The sequence below is a fragment of the Rhinopithecus roxellana genome, chromosome 19, assembly GCF_007565055.1.
Source record: "Rhinopithecus roxellana isolate Shanxi Qingling chromosome 19, ASM756505v1, whole genome shotgun sequence".
Lineage (NCBI taxonomy): Eukaryota > Metazoa > Chordata > Mammalia > Primates > Cercopithecidae > Rhinopithecus > Rhinopithecus roxellana.
Window position 1 is genome coordinate 61,141,080 of NC_044567.1, and position 22,179 is coordinate 61,163,258.

At 55.3% G+C, this 22,179-nt stretch overlaps 1 protein-coding gene across 1 annotated transcript in view; it reads left to right on the plus strand.

The window, feature by feature from the left end:
* The window catches only part of TTYH2 (tweety family member 2), a 50,476-nt gene that overhangs the window by 17,634 nt on the left and 10,663 nt on the right, over positions 1–22,179 (plus strand). Inside the window, exons 4-10 of the mRNA XM_010387687.2 lie at positions 6,978–7,198; positions 13,925–14,020; positions 14,527–14,599; positions 19,587–19,656; positions 19,918–19,973; positions 20,479–20,571; positions 20,788–20,880. Of these exons, the coding sequence (XP_010385989.2) occupies positions 6,978–7,198; positions 13,925–14,020; positions 14,527–14,599; positions 19,587–19,656; positions 19,918–19,973; positions 20,479–20,571; positions 20,788–20,880 (702 nt within the window). The remainder of the gene's footprint in view (positions 1–6,977; positions 7,199–13,924; positions 14,021–14,526; positions 14,600–19,586; positions 19,657–19,917; positions 19,974–20,478; positions 20,572–20,787; positions 20,881–22,179) is intronic.

The following is a 22,179-nucleotide window of genomic DNA, read 5'->3' on the forward strand; positions in this document are numbered from 1 at the left end:
CAGCTGGCTCAGCTGCACACGGAGGGGGTGTGGTGCCCGAGGGTTGACCCCTGCCTGCGCTGCAGTTACCTCTGCTGAGGCAAATGGGCAGCTGTGTGCCCCAAGCCCGGAGGGGTGGCAGGGATGGGGGTGAGGACCAAAGGAGGCAGCTGTGGGATCAAACCCCATTTTCTGGCAAGCTCAGCACTTTCTGATGTGTCAGAGGAGACCTTGAATGTGGAAAACCAGCCCCACTGCATTTTTTGTGTTCATTTTAAGTGCTGCATATCGAGTATGGCCAGGTCCAGAAGATGCCAAGAGGAAAAAAGTGTCTTCAGAAACAACTGAGGGCTGAGTGTGGTGGCTCACTCCTGTCATCCCAGCACTTTGAGGGAGGCCAAGGCATATGGAGCTCAGGAGTTTGAGACCAGCCTGGGCAACATGGCAAAACCCTGTCTGTACCAAAAATACAAAACTTAGCCAGTGGTGGTGTGGCTCCAGCTACCCGGGAGGCTGAAAGCAGGAGGATCACTTGAACCTGGGAGGCGGAGGTTGCAGTGAGCCAAGATCACACCATCACACTCCAGCCTGGGCACCAGAATGAGACTCCATCTCAAAAATTAAAACACACACACACACACACACACACACACACACACACAATTGAAGAGCCCCATGGTGTGGGTGCTGGAGACCTGCTCCAGCTCTTTGGGGCTCTGGCTTCCAGGCGGTGACTCCAGGTGGGGGCTCACAGTGAAGGATGCGCTGGCCTGGTCAGAGGAGGTGTCAGACTCTTAGGAGAAGGGGAAGGCTACTCTGCCAAGCCAGGGCTGGATTTTGTGGCAGAGGCTGCTTGATACACACGAGCCTTTTGCTGGAGCTGCCACCCCTTTGCTGGAGACATGGCCCAGGGAGGAGCACGATGAGGGTAGACATCTGAGGACTTGGTTCCCTGAAAACTGCCTCTGCCTTTTCTACCCCAGCTGCCTGGAACTGGAGTTTTCCCACATTTTGACCTTGGCCCCCACACACGTCATTCTCACTCTAAGCACCAGGCCTTTTCAGCTGCTTATCCGAGCAGCCTCTGCCACAAAATCCAGCCCCAACAGGAGAATTTGGCCACTGCCCCAGCATCCTCCAGAAGAGGATTGGACCCCATTTGCCCCCCTCCTGCTCCCTTAAGCTCCTCTAAGGCTTTAATCCCTCAGTCAACAAGGGGGGGTCAGGGGTGTCACCTTAAAGAGACAGCTGTGCTGCTCCTCCGTGCCCAAGTCAATTGTGGGAGGAGGCCCTGGCCTCCAGAAAGGGGCTGAGGGTGGCTACCAGACCAGGGGCCCTGGTCCTTTGCAGAGTTCATTCGGCCACCCATGTCCACTGGAACCCATACCCATAGCTGAGCGCTGATTCCCGGTGTGCAGATGCTAGTCTGGAACAGCCTTGCGTGGTGAGCTGGGGCGGCTGGGATGGAGGAACTGAGTGACAGCCAGCTCCGGCCTGGGAGGCAGAGGGTCACCTGGCCTGGCTGGGGAGAACTCTCCCTCTGGGCACCCACCCTTGTCCCAGGCCCTGGGGGGGAAGTGTCCCATGGTCACTGCCCTCTAGGCTCTCTCTGCCCCTCCCTGCCATCCTGCTGCCTGCCTCCTCTTCACCCACCAGCACCAGGATCGCTGAAGGAGGAACCTAGCCACCAGCGGAAAATCCCCTGCCCTGCCCAGAAAGGCCCCAGGGCCATGACCTTCACGGGTTTAGAGAAACTCCCAAACTCCCTTATGGGAAAATGTCAAGTCCTTGAAGTCCCTATCCCGCAGGATGAGAGCCGCCAGGGAGGGGAGTTGGGAACGAGCCCCCATGCTGGGGCCTTCCACCCCACAGCCTGATGGTGCTCCAGGGCCAGGTTTGGACATTTCACAGCAAGCCCCACTCTCTGAAATCCCCCATGTCCCCAAAGGGACAGGTTCTGTATCCCTGGAGATCAGCCCCTCGTCCTCTCCATTGTTACCGAGAAGTGAGGCCAGAAGTCCCGGGGCTTCACACTGGTCCAGCCAGCCCATAGCTGCCTTCAGCCTGCGGGTGGCCACCTTCCCCTCTGGTATGAACCCCTAGGGCCCAGGTGTAGCTGCTGCCTCCAGGTGGAAAGGTGGCACCTGGGTCCTTGCTAGGACCTGTGAGGCTGGTTTGGTCCTCAGGGTAGACACTCAGCACACTAGTCCTCAGGGCTCCAGGGGAGGCAGCAGATCTAAAAGACTTCCCAGATCCAAGGGGGAGGTCCAGATATCAGATAAATGACATTAGTGAAATAATGTCAGTGAAAGTGCTGGTAGACTATAAAATACGCTCAACTGTATGACTGTGATTATGAATGCTATTAATTACTGTAATCACCTTGGGGCCAACGGGAGGCTGGGATCCGGGACGCTGTGGGCGGCAGAAGAAGGTGGGGGACTCGTGGGCAAGTCAAGCAGGACCTGAACCTGGGCCTTGCCAGAGCCCAGATCATGCAGCTGAGTGGCCAACAAGAGGCCCTCTAGGGATGCACCCACAGAGTGGGGTGGGCCCTGCTCCAAGTCCTCCTTTCCTAGACTGAGGCCCTCTAGGGATGCACCCACAGAGTGGGGTGCGCCCTGCTCCAAGTCCTCCTTTCCTAGACTGAGGCCCTCTAGGGATGCACCCACAGAGTGGGGTGGGCCCTGCTCCAAGTCCTCCTTTCCTAGACTGAGGCCCTCTAGGGATGCACCCACAGAGTGGGGTGGGCCCTGCTCCAAGTCCTCCTTTCCTAGACTGAGGCCCTCTAGGGATGCACCCACAGAGTGGGGTGGGCCCTGCTCCAAGTCCTCCTTTCCTAGACTGAGGCCCTCTAGGGATGCACCCACAGAGTGGGGTGGGCCCTGCTCCAAGTCCTCCTTTCCTAGACTGAGGCCCTCTAGGGATGCACCCACAGAGTGGGGTGGGCCCTGCTCCAAGTCCTCCTTTCCTAGACTGAGGCCCTCTAGGGATGCACCCACAGAGTGGGGTGGGCCCTGCTCCAAGTCCTCCTTTCCTAGACTGAGGCCCTCTAGGGATGCACCCACAGAGTGGGGTGGGCCCTGCTCCAAGTCCTCCTTTCCTAGACTGAGGCCCTCTAGGGATGCACCCACAGAGTGGGGTGGGACCTGCTCCAAGTCCTCCTTTCCTAGACTGAGGCCCTCTAGGGATGCACCCACAGAGTGGGGTGGGCCCTGCTCCAAGTCCTCCTTTCCTAGACTGAGGCCCTCTAGGGATGCACCCACAGAGTGGGGTGGGCCCTGCTCCAAGTCCTCCTTTCCTAGACTGAGGCCCTCTAGGGATGCACCCACAGAGTGGGGTGGGCCCTGCTCCAAGTCCTCCTTTCTTAGACTGGAAGCCCCACACCTATGCATGTCCAACTAGAGGGACACCTGTGCCTTGGTGGGTAGGGGCGGTGGTCCAGGGATCAGGCAGTCCTGGGAGGGCTGCACGTCCCAGTCTGGGGGAGTAGAGAGGAGTCATTTCAGGATACCAAAACTTCCTGTACGTGGTAGCCAGCATGGCCCCTCCAGGCTCCCTCATGTAAGCCCGCAGCAGGCTGATGGGCAGCCCTCAGGTGAAGAAACTGAGGCACAGGGAGGTTGCATTGCTGGCCCGAGATTGAAAATGTGTATGTTTCGGAGCAGAAGCCAGACCCCAGGTCTTCTGGTCTTAGCCCCTTTACCTCCACTGACCTGGCCCATCCACCTTTCCTGATAAGCTCACTGAGTGCGGGAGAGTCCTCCCTCCCAGAGGTTTTCATACTTGAGCTTGCATCAGAATCACCTGGAAGGGTTGGTAAACACTGATTGCAGGGCCCCACCCCTGGAGGTTCTGATTCAGTGGGCCTGGGGCAGGGCTGAGTGCTTTTGCTTTTGTGAGGGAGTTCCCAGGGCGTGCATCTTATGCCCCTGGTCCCGGGACCACACTTGAGAACTGCTCTTTCCTCTAGACCATGGTCTCCGCCACCCATAGCTCGTCCCTAACTCTGCCCAGTCTGGAAAGCTGGCCTGTCCCTCCTGTTCCCAGAGCTTCCCATGAGAGAGAGCCTGATTCCATCTCTGGGTCATCCCACCTGTGCCTGGGGGGGGTGCTATGTCCCGAACCTTTAAGGAATTGGGGATGGTATGGAGAAGTGGTGGGGAGTTGTAAGTAGGTCACTGCTGTCATTCTTATTTTTAAAAATTTTAGGATCTTTTGAGCCTAGGAGTTCAAGAACAGCCTGGGCAGCATAGCGAGACCCCATCTCAAAAAAACAATTTTTTTAGTGTTGTTTCCTGTGGGAAAGTATCAGGAAGAAAGAGAAGGCGTGACAAATACAAATACTGCCTTCTTCCCCTGTCCCCCCAAGGAGGAGTTTAAGAAATAGAGAAGTTAAAAATGTAGAACTGTAAAGGAGAAAACAAGTGGCCTTACAGAAAAAGTTTATAGATAATTTTTAACAGCCCTTTGCTCTGAAGTTTGTTTGATACAATATAGAAATATAGAAATGTCACCTGTTACTGGGTTTGTTCAGAATGCCACTATTCTTTGACAATAGTGCCATTTGTTATCAGTGATTCCAAAGTGGTTGTACATTTATCTTATTAAATTGAACAGCCAAGTGTACTAGCATGACATTTAGTTACTGAATGTAATTTTACGTGGTATGAGGTCTTTTTCCCCTGTGCTACGGGCTGTTGAATCTGTACAGGGTAGAGTGTCTCTGTACACTGGTATCGCTTAGTCCTTAACCAGCTCGTAAGAACCAAGCATAAGCCAGAAAACGGAACAAGCCTCTGACACTGAAAAAATAAAACAAAATGAAACAAAGAGAGCCATTCTCTTTTCTGGAACCAGGAACTCCCAGCGTAGCGCAGATGTAAAAGGCCACACAGCTGATGTGAAGTCCCAGTAACACAGAGAACACCGTTTGCCTCCAAGAGTGGAATCTAATCAGCCTTGCTGATCTCACTGTGGGAAGTTTCTGCCTCTTCTTCTGTGTTTTTATCTCCCAGACCCGTGGGAGCTGAAGGCTGCCGAAGATGGATTAGTACACACTGCCCCTGTCCCGGCCCGTTGTGCTTCTTGGTTTAGCGTGACAGTTTCAGAACAACAAAGCCCTTTCTCCCCTCGCTGCCAGCAAGGGTGTGCTTCAGGCTGCCAAGCTGCACCCCGGGGCTCTGCTGCACCCCGGGGCTCTGCAGGCACCCTGGGTCTGGGCTGTGGGAAAGCCCCGCTAACCAGTACGAGCCCTGCCTGTGCCCTTCAAAAGCCAGTAAGGGTCGACTTGGACCATTAGAAATGGAGGGACACGGCTGGGCGTGGTGGCTCATGCCTGTAATCCCAGCACTTTGGGAGGCTGAGGTGGGTGGATCACTTGAGGCCAGGAGCTCAAGAGAGCAGCCTGGCCAACATGGTGAAACTCTGTCTCCACTAAAAATACAAAAATTAGCCGCGCATGGTGGTGCACGCCTGTAGTCCTAGCTACTTGGGAGGGAGCCTGAGGCAGGAGAATCGCTTGAACCCAGGAGGCAGAGGTTGCAGTGAGCCGAGATGGCACCACTGCACTCCAGCCTGGGTGAGACAGAGCGAGACTCCATCTCAAAAAACAAACAAAGAAAGGAAGGAAGGAAGAAATGGATGGACAGGCTACTCTGGCACACTGCCTATAGGGTAGCCCTGCTCTGCAAGGAGCAGTACCTTTAAAAATAAATAAATAATGTTTTCAACGGGATGGCCAGCCATCAACTTTCTATTTCTGTCTTTGCATTGCATTGGCAGATGTTTCCTTTAGGGTCCACTCAACCCCAAGCCCTTAGGGCTCAGCCAAGGGACAGGAGCCTGTCTGCCCACCCAGCGGGACACACGTCCAGGGGAGGATGTGAATACAGGGAGAAGGCGCCGGTTTCCTCCTCCTGCCTCATGTCCAGGCTTGTCAGAGACAGGATCACAACTGTTTTTGTTTTTGCAAAGTCCCATTGTCTTGCCTTCACTCAGCGTTCAGGACGCGGTGTGCTGCTGCTAGCGCCACAACAAAGCCTTTCTCTCATAGAACAGTTAGCAATCCTGTTGTGGGGATATGAGGTCAAGGTAGCAACATAGAGTGTTTCTCTAAAAGAGAATTTGTAAGCCTAAGTGTTGAAAGTTTTAAGAGAATCTTCAAAGAATAATAGATTATTTTGTTGGTTTCTCCATGCGGGTGTCTCTCTCTGAATATATTAAGGGATAGTAATGAATGCATACGTTCATTCCAGCCCTTTACAGCAGGGGCCACGTGGTGAGCATACAGGATAGCCTACTTAGTAGACAGCCACAGAGGCTCCAGAGTGCAGGGATGTGCCCACACTCCCAGCGCCAGAGGCTAGACCTGGCTGCAGCCTCCAGCACACAGTGGTGTGCTCCTCTGGCACCAGTATTCTGTCTCTTGGAGCCCAGATCCTGGTTAAGGCCAGTTCAGGGACTGCCCCCTGGTTTGAGGGACATAAGGACTGCGTGGGTAGTGGCAGCCTCTGTCTTCAGTCCTTCCTCTAGGGGCACAGGCTCGAGATCTTCAGAGCTGGGGCAGCATGGTGTGTTCATTCATGCCTGAGCAGGCCAGGTCACCTTTTTTTTTTTGAGACAGAGTCTCATTCTTGTTGCCCAAGCTGGAATACAATGGTGCAATCTTGGCTCATTGCAGACTCCGCCTCCCAGGTCTGAGTGATCGTCCTGCCTCAGCCTCCCAAGTAGCTAGGACTACAGGTACATGCCACCACACCTGGCTAATTTTTATGTATTTGTTTGTAGAAACAGGGTCTCACTATGTTGCCCAGGCTGGTCTCAAACTCCTGGATTCAAGCAATCCGCCTGCCTCAGCCTCCCAAAGTGCTGGGATGACAGGCGTGAGCGTAATTATCACAACTGGCCAGGCCACCTTCTGCTGCCTGGAAAGACCTCTTCCGGGATGAGAATCAGAAGCTTTACCTCCCTGGCTTTTGCTCCCTGCTCCTCCCTAGGTTTCCGGAACTACCCAGAAGATGAAGGTGGACCTAGAGCAGCACCTGGCCCGGCTTAGTGAGATCTTTGCTGCTCGGGGCGATTACATGCAGACCCTGAAGTTCATACAGCAGATGGCGGGTAGCGTTGTTGTTCAGCTCTCAGGACTGCCCATGTGGAGGGAAGTCACCATGGAGCTGACCAAGCTATCCGACCAGACTGGCTACATAGAGTACTACAGGTGAGGAGCCGGTGGGAGGCAGAGGGAGGGGCAGCAGGGGCTACATCCGCTTCATTCATCCAAACCTGCATGTTGAGCTCCAGGTGGAGAAGGACCACCGGAAAGTCTTTTTTTTTTTTTTAGACAGAGTCTTGCTCTGTCACCCAGGCTGGAGTGAAGTGGCGCAACCTCAGCTCACTACAACCTCTACCTCCTGGGTTCAAGCGATTCTCTTACCTCAGCCTCCCTCCCAAGTAGCTGGGACTACAGGTGTGTGCCACCACACCAGACTAATTTTTGTATTTTTAGTAGAGACAGAGTTTCACCATGTTGGCCAGGAGCTGGTCTCTCGAGCTCCTGGCCTTGAGTGATCCGCCCGCCTCGGCCTCCCAAAGTGCTGGGATTACAGGCATGAGCCACCAGAAAGTCTTGATAAGCCATTGGCCGAAATCAGGAGAACATGGGAGCTTACAGGGGCCACATGGTGAGCATGCAGATAGCCTCCTTAATAGACAGGCAACAGAAGCTACAGAGGGCAGGGATGTGCTCACGCTCCCCATGCCACAGGCTGGACTTGGCCTCGGCCTCCAGCACACAGTGGGGTGCTTCTCTGGGTCCAGCATTCTTTGTGGCTGGTGCAGGGTGGAAACGCCACATGCTTTATAGGTTCCTCGCCTGCCAGAGTTTATGGGATAGGATTTCTTATACCCACAGACTCAGCCACAGGGTTATGGGGGGTTAGAGAAATGAGCACCCAGCTGAGGGTGCTAAGAAGCTGCCATCAGGGGAGGCTCTGACCTACAGGTCATTGTGCTCCCAGGGCCTGGGCCTAGCGTGGAGGAGGCACAAGGGAAGAAAGAGGCTGTGCCCCCAGACTCGCTTTTTTTTTCTTTCTTTCTTTTTAAGACAGTATCTCACTCTGTCACCCAGGCTGGAGTGCAGTGGTGTGATCATGCCTCATTGCAGCCTTGAACTCCCCAGCTCAAGTGATCCTCCCACCTCAGCCTCCTGAGTAGCTGGGACTACAGGCACACAACCACGCCTGGCTAGTTTAAACAGAACGTTTTTTGCAGCCGGGCCTGGTGGCTCACACCTATAATCCCAGCACTTTGGGAGGCCAAGGCAGGCAGATCACCTGAGGTCGGGAGTTCAAGACCAGCCTGACCAACATGGAGAAACCCTGTCTTTACTAAAAAATACGAAATTAGCTGGGTGTGGTGGCGCATGCCTGTAATCCAAGCTACTCGGGAGGCTGAGGCAGGAGAATTGCTTGAACCCAGGAGGTTGAGGTTGCAGTGAGCCAAGATCATGCCATTGCACTCCAGCCTCAGCAACAAGAGGGAAACTCCATCTCAGGGAAAAAAAAAAAAAAAATTTAGAAATAGGGGTCTTGGCCGGGCGCGGTGGCTCAAGCCTGTAATCCCAGCACTTTGGGAGGCCGAGACGGGCGGATCACGAGGTCAGGAGATTGAGACCATCCTGGCTAACACGGTGAAACCCCGTCTCTACTAAAAATACAAACCTAGCCGGGCGAGGTGGCGGGCGCCTGTAGTCCCAGCTACTCGGGAGGCTGAGGCAGGAAAATGGTGTAAACCCGGGAGGCGGAGCTTGCAGTGAGCTGAGATCTGGCCACTGCACTCCAGTCCGGGCGACAGAGCGAGACTCCGCCTCAGAAAAAAAAAAAAAAAAAAAAAAAAGAAATAGGGGTCTTGCTTTGTTGCCCAGGCTGGTCTCAAAACCCTGGTCTCAAGCAATCCTCCCACCTCGTCCTGGGATTACAGACATGAGCCACTGTGCCCAGACCAGCCTCACTTATGAGTGATGGGGGCTGAGGGGCACCACCCTCACTTAGGTGTACAAACTCATGGCCGTGTCATCTGACCTCTGGGGCTTTGTTTACATCTCCCCTGCCTTCCCATTCGCCAAACCCCGGCCCAGGCAGAGGTACTGGACACAGTCGGCAGAGCAGGGACCTGCTGCCTCTCTCCAGGTGCAGGGTCCAGCGAAGGTTGCTCTGGAGAGAGCGCAGGAAGGAGGCAGCAGCCCCAGCCTTTGGAGGGCTCCCGGCTGAATGGTGGCCTGGGCTTGTGCTCCCAGGGCCCCAGGCCTAGCCTGGAGGAGGCACGCAGGGAGTGGAAGAATGAGTCATGAGGAGTGAGTATCAGTTCTTTGGATCCCTCCCGGCTCCCTCCATTTGTTGGCTCCTCTTCAAGCCATTGAGGAAATTCAGAGCCTTTAGCTCAGGGTTGCACAACTTACTCCTGTTTTCTGGATTTGTGTTCCCTTGTGTCATAAAGCCCCATGCCAGGAGGTCACTGCTGGACTGAGTCCAGGGGCCTCTCCCCTTCCCAAAAATAGGAGATGGCAGGTCCCTTAGCAGAGGGAGCTCATGAAGTCCCCAGCTCTGGGGGTCCTCCCCACACCTTGCCTCCCCAGCCCGTCCAGCCCCTGCATCTCCGCCATGTCCTGGATGCTCTGGATTGAAGGGACCTTGGTCCTGCTCCCCAGCAGAGTGCCTCCCTCCCAAAGGACAGAAGGAAACTGCCAGCTCTAAGGACTGTCCGTGACCTCCTGCTCCTGTGGCCCTAAAACAAGGGTATCTGATGAGTCTCCTGATGTGTGGGCCATTCATTGCCTGAGCCTTCGAAATCTTATGTCAGGCAGGGGCAGGGGGTACAAAGGTATCCATTTTGACCTCACTCTTCTCTGAGCGCACCTAGCAGAGAACTGTGTATGTTTAATAGCCTCCTGTGGGCATTTTGATAATGACACAGATGGAATTAAGTCAATTTACATATCAAAGGGGGCTTATTGTTAAGGCGATTTTATTAAAATAGTGGAAGGATGGTGCCAACTGCACATCAGCTATTTCGGCATGGGTGATTGACAGGACCCCCTGTGAGCCCATCCCCCACTCCCCACTCCTTGTTCAGGTTAAGGCAGAAGAGGTTTGGCTGGGCGCGGTGGCTCATGCTGTAATCCCAGCACTTTGCGAGGCCAAGGCGGGCAGATCACCTGAGGCCAGTAATTCGAGACCAGCCTGGGTAACATGGAGAAACCTCATCTCTACTAAAAATACAAAAATTAGCTGGATGTGGTGGCGCATGCCTGTAATCCCAGCTACTTGGGAGGCTGAGGCAGGAGAATCACTTGAACCCAGGAAGCGGAGGCTGCAGTGAGCCAAGATTGTGCCACTGCCCTCCAGCCAGGGCAATAGAGGGAGACTCTGTCTCAAAAGAAAAAAAAAAAAAAAGCAGAGGTCTAGTCCAAGGTTGGCACCTGTGGCTCCTAAACATCAATAATGTCTTTGCTTCCATCTGTGGCTCCTCCTCTTACCTGAGCTGCTCTGGAACACAAGCCCTCCCCTGAAGGGCCCCCATCTTTGCTTTTGGGATAGTCCTTGAGCATGACCATGCAGCGAAGCAAATATTTCCTAGCATTTTTATACAAGGCCTGGCGTTGGAGGAGATAAAAAGCCGAGGGGCTCCTCTCTTTGAGAGGCTACGGTGAGGGAGGAGGGAGCCGGGGTGGGAGTGGCTCTGGCAGGCAGAGCCGAGTTCTGGGTTAGGAATACATCCCCCAGTCCTCGCCCGGCTCCTCTGGGAAAACACATCCGCCTAGAGGAGATGTTTCCAGGAACCCCTGACAACATGAGGCGTGGAGGTGGGGAAAATACACTGAATCACAGCCACAGAGAGTGGGTTAGAAGCACCCCTAACTGGATTTCCTGCTGCTCTACAGAGCGGAGGCAAGAGGTGAGAAGAAATCTTTAAGTCTGAAACGTGAACTGGGTATTTTGAGAGGTGCCCTGTGGCTAGCTGTGTCCCTTGCAGGAAGCTTGATAGAGACAATGTGGAATTCCTGGGTCAGGCTCTCCCCACCATGGGGCCTTGGCTTTCCAATCTGTAGAATGGGATCCAGCTCACACCTATGATCCCAGCACTTTGGGAGGCTGAAGCAGGAGGATCTCTTGAGTCCAGGGTTTGAGACCAGTCTGGACAACACAGAGAGACCTAGTCTTTATCATACGTGTGTGTGTGTGCGCGCGCGTGCGTGCGCGCGCGTTTGTGTAAAAATAAGAATGTGATCCAAACACTAGATGGTTTGCGAGGTTCCTTCCAGCTCTGAGCTGAGTCTAAGGAAACTGGCTTCTTGGTAGCGGCAGGCTCTGCCTACTCCGCAAAGCCCCCAGCTCCATTCCTGGGAATCCCAGATTCCTAGTGTGCATTGCCCCCTGCTCTGTGCAGAAACAAGGACTTTGATTAGTCCCCTTCTCTTGGCAGTAAGCCTCGATTTGGGGAGTCAGAAAGAACCTCCCTTGGCTGCTGGGGCCTCCAGCTTGCTCCCTCCCCTCTCTCCCTTAGAGCCTCTTTGCCACTTTCTGCCAGCTCCAGGGGACTCCCTGCCCATGCTCCAAACTCCTTCTTCCCCTTTATGATGTCAGTGAAGCAGAAAACCATTGCTGGAGAGGAGAGGTCAGCGACTTTACCTGGCTCTTGCAGCAAGAGAAATAATGATCCAAATACTGCCCTCTTTGGGGACTGGGAGGCCCCTGTCTCTGCACCCTCCCTCCACTGTCCACTCTCCTGCTGGTGCCCAGCACAGGGCAAGGGGCATGGCTGCCAGGGGAGACCACTGGCCTTGTGAGGACCACCTTGGGGACCTGTATGGAAGTGAAAGGAACAAGGGCACTTTGGGGTCTTCTCGGTGCCCTTGGGCTTAAGGTACTTTGATTCTTCAGCCTGTTCTCTGGAGAAGCAGGAGGGCAGGGCCTTTGAAGTCCCGGGCTGCCTTGCCCCGTCAACCTTTATATTTAGCAAGCACTTAATCCTTACTCTGGCCCTGTGAGATGAGGGGTTCCAGCTCCCTTTACAGATGTGGAAACCAAGGTCCCAAAGGGTGAAGTAGCTTACCATGCTCTCCCAGCTGGGGTGTAACTGCCTTTCCCCACAAGCCCAGCCCTGGGGGCAAAAAGGCCAGAGGAATGAAGGGCTTGGAGGAGCCTAGAGGTCTGCAGGGCTGTCGGTACCCTGACCCGGACTCCCGAGTTCTACACTGAGCTCTCTGATGGTCAGAAACGAGCCCACTCACCTGGGTATCCCTGGTGCCAAGCTCAGTCCCTGGCACAAATGTTGTTTAAAAATGAACCTAAAGGCCAGGCGCGGTGGCTCAAGCCTGTAATCCCAGCACTTTGGGAGGCCGAGACGGGCGGATCACGAGGTCAGGAGATCAAGACCATCCTGGCTAACATGGTGAAACCCCGTCTCTACTAAAAAAAATACAAAAAACTAGCCGGGCGAGGTGGCGGGCGCCTGTAGTCCCAGCTACTCGGGAGGCTGAGGCAGAAGAATGGCGTAAACCCGGGAGGCGGAGCTTGCAGTGAGCTGAGATCCAGCCACTGCACTCTAGCCTGGGCGACAGAGCAAAACTCCATCTCAAAAAAAAAAAAAAAAAAAAAAGAACCTAAAGTCTTTTGTTGTTGTTATTTTTGAGATGGAGTCTCACTCTGTTGCCCGGGCTGGAGTGCAATGGCGTGATCTCGGCTCACTGCAACCTCTGCCTCCTGGTTTCAAGTGATTCTCCTGCTTCAGCCTCCCGAGTAGCTGGGACTACAGGCGCCCACCACCACCACACCTGGCTAATTTTTGTATATTTTGTAGAGATGGGGTTTCTTTTTTTTTTTTGAGACGGAGTCTGGCTCTGTCACCCAGGCTGGAGTGCAGTGGCGCGATCTCGGCTCACTGTAAGCTCCGCCTCCCGGGTTCACGCCATTCTCCTGCCTCAGCCTCCCGAGTAGCTGGGACTATAGGCGCCCGCGACCACGCCCGGCTACTTTTTTTGTATTTTTAGTAGAGACGGGGTTTCACCGTGTTAGCCAGGATGGTCTCGATCTCCTGACCTCGTGATCTGCCCGCCTCGGCCTCCCAAAGTGCTGGGATTACAGGCGTGAGCCAGAGATGGGATTTCACCATGTTGTCTGGCTGGTCTTGAACTCCTGACCTCAAGTGATCCACCCGTCTTGGCCTCCCAAAGTGCTGGGATTACAGGCGTGAGCCACTGCGCCTGGCCTGAACCTAAAAGTCTTAAGTTATGGATCCCATCCAGCAAGGGGGCAAGATGGGAGGCCTTGGGGAGCCAGACTGAGTGTTTGTCAGAGAGGCAGGCACCTTAGGGGCTGTGTGAGATCTGTGGCTGTAAACATCAGGCCTTGGCTGGTCTGATACTGTCTGAGAGTTCTAGAAGCAAAGGGAAGCAGGGTCCTAGGAGACGCCTGCTGGGAGGCTGCAGAAAGACACGTCAGAGCTGTGCTGTCCAGGGTGGTAGCCCCAGCCATGTGTGGCTATTTTAATTAATTAAAATTAAGTAAAGTTTAAAATGTATTTCTTCAGTTGCACAAGCCATGTTTCAAGTTCTCAGTAGCTACCTGTGGGTAGTGGCAAAGGAGACTGCACAGCAGGGATTTAGAACAGTTCCTCTACTGGGGAAAGTTCTAGTGCACAGTGCTGGTTTTGACACTCAGCCTGGAGGTGAAGGCAGGGGGTGGGAAGTGACAGCTTTGTCCAGGCAGCAGTAGGGTTGCAGCTCCCGAGCCTTCAGCCCACACATGCTGGGTGCTCACTGGCTCTGGGCAGTGTGTTGTAGTAAAGGGTCCAGTGGGTCCTGGGGCTGCTGTGCAGGCCTCCCAGGTGGCCAGCAGGTCAGGACGTCCACCCTATTGCTCCTGACCATCCCTGCCTGTCTACCCAGGTGGCTCTCCTACCTCCTGCTCTTTATCCTGGACCTGGTCATCTGCCTCATGGCCTGCCTGGGACTGGCCAAGCGCTCCAAGTGTCTCCTGGCCTCGTGAGTATCCCTACCCGTGGACCTGGGACAAAGAGCTGGGCAGGATGCCATCATCAGAGAGAGACGAGGGCCTGGCCAGCTCCAGAGTGTGGGGGAAACAGCCAGGCTGCCTGAGGCCACCTTCTGCCCCGTCCTCAGCACTCAGCAGAGGAGACAGACAGCAGCCACCAACTCACCATCTGGTCACCAAACGAGCAAGCGCTAGGCTTTCCTCCTTCTCTGGGCCTGACTCTTGAGCAGCTAAGAAACGTGGGCCCACGCATGAAAGCCTCCGGCCATCTTAGCCAACACTGCCCCCTTAGCCTGTGCTCTGACGCCTGGGTCTTTTTAGCCCCAAAGACCTGGGCTCCATGATTCTTTCCTAGTAGTGAGCATGGCCCATGTCAGGGCAGGGACTGAGGCTGCCTTTGGATCCACTGCAAGGGTCTGGGGGGCACGGTGGGCGGAGTGATGGCTGAGAGGAAGGGGACCCTGCCTGCCAACCTTGTCACCTGCCTCTCTCCTAGGATGCTGTGCTGCGGGGCACTGACCCTGCTTCTCAGCTGGGCATCCCTGGCCGCTGATGCCGCTGCGGCAGTGGTGAGTTGGGGGAGGGGTGGGTGGTGCGTGGTCTGCCAGGATACTCCAGTGTGTCTCCAAGCAGGGCCAGCTTCCGGTCCCAGCTCCTAACCTAGAATCCCAGAATCTCAGAACCAAAGGGACTTGCATCATCTGAACCGGCCCCTCTCGTTACAGATGGGGAAACAGGCCGAGAGAAAGGAAGGGGCCTGCCCAGGGTCAGAGCCAGGATAAGACACTCATGCTTCATACCCAGAGAGAAGCCCCCAGCCGCCCAGGCATGCTTAGGCTTACGCATGCTTAGGCTTAGGCGTGCCTGGGTGACCAGGGGCTTCTCTCTAGGTGTGAAGAACTGACCGGGTCTCCTGAGAATGTGTAGGGGTCTGAGCCTCAGACCAGGGAATCCCTCCCGTATCAGAAGCTGCTGCTTTGCCAGCTCTCCGGGCCCTGGGACTGTAGACTGCGGTGTCTGACTTGCCTTCCATCCCAATGTCCCAGGACTCCCGCGGTCTGAAGCACACGTGCTGTATGTTTCTGGATGTGATGCCTCAAAATGGTTTAAAAAACAAAAAAGTGGGGGTTTCCTGTGCAGGTCCACATGATCTTTAATGGACCTAACGCTGGCACTAAGCTGTGTGCATGAGGCTGTTCATTCACTCAGCTGACATTGTTTGCTGGGTGGCACTCGATGGTACAAGACGCCTGGGGATGTGGAAGCCAAGAGGACGTGATGGTTGCTGTTGACAAAGTTCCAGCCTTTGGAAGCAAGACTTGTAGGCAGATAACTGTGATACAGTGGAGGTGCAGTGTGTGGGGGTGTGTGTGTGTGTGTGCGTGTATGTGTGTATGTGTGTGTGTTTGTGTGTGTGTGTGCTTGTGTGTGTGTGTGTTCAGGCACATGCATGTAATAGAAGAGAACACAGTTTACCAGGGAAATTCAAGGAACTCCTCCCTGATTCAAAGGCCGCAGACTAACCCTGGGATATGCATCTATTCTGCCCTAGTGACCTGGGGCTTGATAGGATAAGATGGGCGTGGCTTGTACCAGAAGCTCCCTAACCACACTCACACCTTGTCCAATGGCTTGGGGGTTGGCCACTAGCTCTGGGTGTGGACACAGTGCCCTCAGGGACTCTGGCACTGCCTGACAGCACCTCAGGCAGAGGCTTATGCAGAAGCGAGAAGAGAGGGCATGTCCTGTCTTTGCTCCCCGCCACCCCAGTGCAGTGACCACGGACCAAGGACTGGTAGAGAAAAGGCCCAAGTCACGTTTGAAAGCATGCAGGAGCTGGGACGGCTGTAAACAGTGCCACTGCTGGCCAGGGTGACGCACACTGCTGCCTGGCCTGCAGCCTCTCCTCTGGGGCCAGGGGCACGCACAGGGAAGCCACAGGGAGCACACGGCGAGCTCCTCCAGGGCCCCATCCCGCTTTCTGGGCAGCCTCTGCCTTCTGGAGGCAACAGTGGCTTCCAGCTTGCCGCTGTGAGCTGCCCTGTGGTGGCCACCCCTCCCAGTGGGGGCTCCTCCCTCTCACCAGGCTTCAGTGTTCACGAAAACCAGAGGCCATTTAATCTCCCAGCTGGGCGCCCTGGAATGCGGGGAGCTAGGGAGAAAGGCCATTTCCCTAATTCCTCTAGTCAGGCCCTTGTGTGTGTGAGGGGGAGCAGGCGGTGGAGCTGAATGGGCTTTTGACGGGCTGGAGATGCTGCTGCATTTTAATAGGAAGCCGGGTGAGGAGGAGCCAGGAGGGCGGGGAGGGTGGCCGGCTGTCCCGGGGTTATTGTGGAGAGCTTTTGTGTGGCCTCCCAATGCCAGCCTGCTCTCTGAGGCCTGTTTTGACAGCCATGGGGCCAGAGGACTGACAAAGCCTCCCCTCTCCGCCCCCCACCCCTACCCCTCTCTGTCCCTAGAAAGGACTCCATGAGGACAGAGGGCTGCCCTGGAGATCTGCTCCGGGTGAGGCGGGAGAGGAGGGCTGGCAGGACTTGAGCAGCCGAGCTCTGAGCTTCCAGGCCCTGGGGCCACCCCTTGTGGTCAGCACTGCTAGTCAGGAGGTGTCTAGGGTGAGGGACTAGAGCAGGCAGAGAGTCTGGGAAGCCCTGGAAGAAGGAAGGGGGAGGAAATGGGTTCAGCTGTGAGGGAGGGAGGCAAGGGCTGTCACAAGTGCTTTGGCCACCAAGCCCAGGGACAGAGCGCTCCGGGGAATTCCTCCAGCCAAGGGGCAGCCAGGCCTGCCCCTGAGTCAGAGAGTGGGAGTGTGGCCTCTGCAGCCACCCTGTCTAGGCCCACATCCCCCCTTCAACCCTTCCCAGCAGTGGAAACCCAGGAAGGTTCCTGAGGTTCTCTGTGCCTCAGTTTCCTCCTAGGTGAACACGGAGAATAACAGGACTTACCTCAAAGGGCTGTTGCTAGGGAAAGATGAGTGGGTTAATCCTGGGAGGCACACAGAAAATGTCCAATAAACAGTGGCCACCGCTGGCTTCCTGTGCATTCATCATCATCATGCTAGGGTCACGGGGCGCCCGTTCAGACCCACACCTCCATTCTCAGGAGCTGCCTGCAGGCTCAGCCATCGCCTGGGGGGGTTAATGGGCAGCCTCTCCCACCTGCCCCAACTGTGCTCAGTGCCCTCCTTCCTGTCCCCTCTCCTGCCATCCCCAGCACCATGGCATGAGTAATGCACACGTGTATTAGTCCATTTTCATGCTGCTGATAAAGACATACCCAAGACTGGGCAATTTACAAAAGAAAGAGGTTTAATTGGACTCACAGTTCCACATGGCTGGGGAAGCCTCACAATCATGGTGGAAGGCAAGGAGGAGCAAGTCACGTCCTGCATGGATGGCAGCAGGCAAAGAGGCCTCATGCAGGGAAACTCCCGTTTTTAAAACCATCAGATCTGCCAGGTGTGGTGGCTCACACCTTTAATCCCAGCACTTTGGGAGGCCGAGGCAGGTGGATCACCTGAGGTCGGGAGTTCACAACCAGCCTGACCAACATGCCAGAACCCCATCTCTAGTAAAAACACAAAATTAGCCAGACATAGTGGTGCATGCCTGTAATCTCAGCTATTCAGGAGACTGAGGCAGGAGGATTGCTTGAACCCGGGAGGCGGAGGTTGCAGTGAGCTGAGATCATGCCACTGCACTCCAGCTTGGGCAACAGAGCGCGACTCTGTCTCAAAAAAAAAAAAAAAATCAGGTCTTGTGAGACTTACTCATTATCACGAGAACAACATGAGAAAGACTTGCCCCCATGACTCAATTACCTCCCACCAGGTCCCTTCCATAACACATGGGGATTCAAGATGAGATTCGGGTGGGGACACAGCCAAACCATATCAACACGTATACACACAAGTGCATATGCATCACACACGTACATGCACACGCACACAGGTGTTTGTCTTCATTAATAGGAGAGTTGACTCCTCGCTGAGTCCCACAACCCAAACCATCCTATGCACCTATCCCAGGAGATGGAGGCTCCAGGGTGGCCAGGGGGTGTGAAGAGCAGGCCTGGCCTGGGAGGGGGAGGAGGGAGGCAGGAGGACCACGTCACTGTGGAGCCTTGGACTGGAGCCTCTGTCCCTCTCCTTTCTTGGTTCCCAAACTTCTCGGGGGTGACCCAAACTGAGATAGTGGCCTCGCTCTTTATTTTCCCAAGACTTCCCCATCCTCCACTTGGGCCTGGCTGCACTCTCTGCCACTCCAGCCAGGGGGTGGGGGCATACCACCAGGCCTGCTGGCGCCACAGCTCTGATAGGTAATAATAGGCCAGGTTGATGTATTATGAATGCTAGTGGTTTGTGTATAAAGCATTTCTCCCAGGGTCTTAAGTGCATGCGTGCGTGCGTGTGTGTGTGTGCGTGTGCACATGGGGCTCTCAGGAAGCTCTGTATCTAGAGGGGCATGTTATTCCCCACCCTCGCTATACACACATTTCCTAGACTGTAAGTGCTGTGATGCACTAACCTGTAGTTGCTAGAACCCTGCACGGCACCAAGGAAGTACTCCATAAATGTCTATCAACTTAGCAAGTTAGTGAGTGATGCTCCATTGTGACCCCTGAGGCAGTGGTTCCTGAAGGAGGACAGGGCCACTGGCAGAGCAGGGCACTCAGAGGGGTCCCCTGCCCAGGGAGCATGCACCAGAGGAGGGGGACGCCCCTAGGAACAGGCCAGAGGACTTGAGCTCTCCCTGGCTACTCTAGAAGGCAGAGGCCCCCCATTTTTCCAGTCCCCAGAGCACCCCAGGCCAGATCTGGGGTGCGCCTGGCTTAGAGGCCATGTACTTGCTGACGCCTCTCCTGGGGCCTATGTCTGCTCCCACCCTGCTGCATGGGCCTTAGCAATCACCTAGCCAGGCTGTGCTGTGGGGCCAGGCCCTCCAGCTCGTACGTGGCAGCCGCCTCTCAGCTCCATGCCCTTCCCACCCCGTGTCTTGGCAGGTGAGGACCTACCCCCAAGACTCACAGATGCTTCAGCACCAACCTCGTTCTTTAGAAAAAGTTTGGGGGAGCCTTCATAGATTGTCCACCCGTCCCTGTAGGACTTGATCACCGCAAGACAAAATGTAAAACAGACATGAGCCGATGAGGCCATGATGTAATGAACTCCTACACACACAGCCTGCAGCTGCCCTGGGGCCCAGGATGCTGGCCCCCAAGGGTCTGTCCCAGAAGAGGCATTTGGGAATAAGAGTAACAGCATGCCCTCCACCCCAGTCACTTTTCTGAGCACTTTACATGCATTGGGTGAATAGCATTATCATCTCCATGTCATAGATGAGGCAACCGGGGCACAGGAAGAATAAGTAACTTGTCCAAGGTAACAGCGCTAGGAAGGGGCAGAGCCAGGTTTGAACCCAGGAGGCTGGCTCCAGACTCTGTCTTTTGCCACCTGGGAGGGAGCTCAAGGGGCTGGGGTGATGAGCTCCTGGCTCCTCCCAGGGCCTGATGTCCTGGTATCTGACTTTCCTCCACCCCGTCCCTCTCTCCCTCACTCAGGCCACCAGTGACTTCTGTGTGGCTCCTGACACCTTCATCCTGAACATCACGGAGAGCCAGATCAGCACAGGTAACGCACTCTCAGGCCACTGCTGTGGATGCATGGGTGGCCAGACTGTGTGCCCCTGCGTACCTCTTTTCAGCCCTGCAGCCATCCAACCCCTCCTCAGCCCTGAACTTCAAGTCCAGCTCTTGCTCTAGGCCATTTCCTAGAAACTGCCTCCTTTGGGAGCTCAGGGACGGGGAGGGAGGTCTGGCTTGGTCACCAAGGATGGTAGAGATCTCATCTGGTCATTTGTGAGCTGCCTAATGCCATGCTGTTGCCCTGCAGAGGTGACTCGCTACTACCTGTATTGCAGCCAGAGTGGAAGCAGCCCCTTCCAGCAGGTACGGCCCCCCGAGGCCTGCCCTCACCCTGCCCACAGCCATTCCCCCTTGACCCTAAGCCCCACCACTGACCAGGATGGCGGAGGTGGCAGGGCCTTCCTTGCCTCACCGTGGTCCTCTCCTTAGCAGCTACTGTGGGGGCAGTGGGGGGAGCTTGCTTTTGGTCATGGGTTCTAGATCGGTGGTTAACGCGTGTGCAGCTCAGTGGGGAGCTGGTTCCATGTAGATGCTGTGCAGCAGCTCTGGGGTGGGGCCGAGATTCTGCACGTCTCACAAGCTCCCAGGTGAGGCCAGGGCTGCTGGTCCAAAGACCACATCTGAGCTGCAAGCAGGGAGAAGACTGTGCAGCTTTCAAGAAGCCAGAGGAGTAGGGGGAGACTTCCTGCAAGTGGAAGGCCTGTGCAGCTGCAGCCAGGTGGGAGGGGCAGGAACATAGGCCCCTCGGCCGCTGTGGGGCTCCTGGGAGATGGAGCCTCACGGTGGGGCTGTGTCTCTCCTGGCCCAGACCCTGACCACCTTCCAGCGCGCGCTCACCACCATGCAGATCCAGGTCGCGGGGCTGCTGCAGTTTGCCGTGCCCCTCTTCTCCACCGCAGAGGTAAGGCAGCTGTGCAGGAAGAGGGGAGCCCCAGATGAATCCTGACAGCCCTTTCCCCTACCCCAGCCCCAGGGCCAGGCTGTGCACAGCTTGCTGCTGGCTCTCTGTGCTCCCACCCTTGTCTCTAGAGGCCCCTGAGCACAGCTGCTGTGGTGGTTTTCTCCGCCAGCTCTCCTCCACAGCCCCTCGGTGTCTCTGTCTCTCTTCCTGCTTCAGGAAGACCTGCTTGCAATCCAGCTCCTGCTGAACTCCTCAGAGTCCAGCCTTCACCAACTCACCGCCATGGTGGACTGCCGAGGGCTCCACAAGGTGCATGGGGGCCCTGGGGGCATGTGGAGAGTGTGAGGGCACCCAGCAGGCCACACCTTCCAGAGAAAAGCCGGTAGAGGCTGAGGAGAGTGGTGGCCTGGGCCCCCTTCAGGCCCAGGAATGGAGCTGAAGCCAGACAGTGGGAAGGGAGGGTGTGCCTGGCCTTTCTCCGAGGGCTGAGACAGGGAGACTCAGTACAGGGGACCAGGGGTCAGGGATGGGAGGGTTGTATCCGGTTGGCTGTGGGTCACTGGGGGACCCTGACCAATACGAGGGAGGCTATTCCCCATTGTCCAGACTCCTGGCCATTTGCTCAACACATCTGTCTCCCTGGGTTGCAAATGGATGTTCCAATCCCATTGCCAGAGTCTTCCTTCCAGGAACTTGGAATATCAGACAGACACAATGATGCAGGGAACACATGGCGAGCACATGAGAGCCCCCCACCCCAAGCAGTGAGCCAGTGTATGGGGACAGCTTTCACATCCCAGGTGGATTTAGTGCAGACAGTCTTTGTCATCATCATAGCTGTCAGCTCCATGCTTGGCCCTGTTCTGTGCATTTTATATCCAGTATGTCATCCAGTTCTCACAGTTATATTGTGAGACACATGTTATTTCCTAGGAAATTGGCATGCGTGTGTGTGTATGGATAGACGCATAGATATAGCACTGTGTGTGTGCACGTGTGTGTGTTTTTGCACGCGTGTGTGTGTATGGATAGACGCATAGATATGTGTGTGTGCACGTGTGTGTGTGTATGGATAGATGCATAGATATAGCTATGTGTGTGCACAAGTGCGTGTGTGTGCGTGTGTGTGTATGGATAGACGCATCGATATATCTGTGTGTGCGCACGTGCGTGTGTGTGTGCGCGTGTGTATGGATAGACGCATAGATATACCTATGTGTGCGCACGCATGTGTGTGTGTGCACATGCGTGTGTGTGCACGCGCATGTATGGATAGACACATAGATATAGCTATATCTGTGTGTGCGCACGTGCATGTGTGTGCACTTGTGTGATGTGTATGTCTGTGTGCATGTGTATGGTGTGTCTGTGCTGTTGTGTGTGCACGAATGTGTGTGTGGTATGTGCGTGTGTGTGCGCATGTGTGGTATGCACGTGTGTGTGGTGCATGTGTGTGTGCCTGTACCTGTATGAATGTGGGGGGTGTGTGGTGTGTGCATGTGTGTGGTGTGTGCATGTCTGATGTGTGCGTGTGGTATGTGTGCATGTGTGTTGTGCACACGTGTGTGCGCACGTGTGTGGTGTGTGTGTGCATGTGGGGGGTGCGTG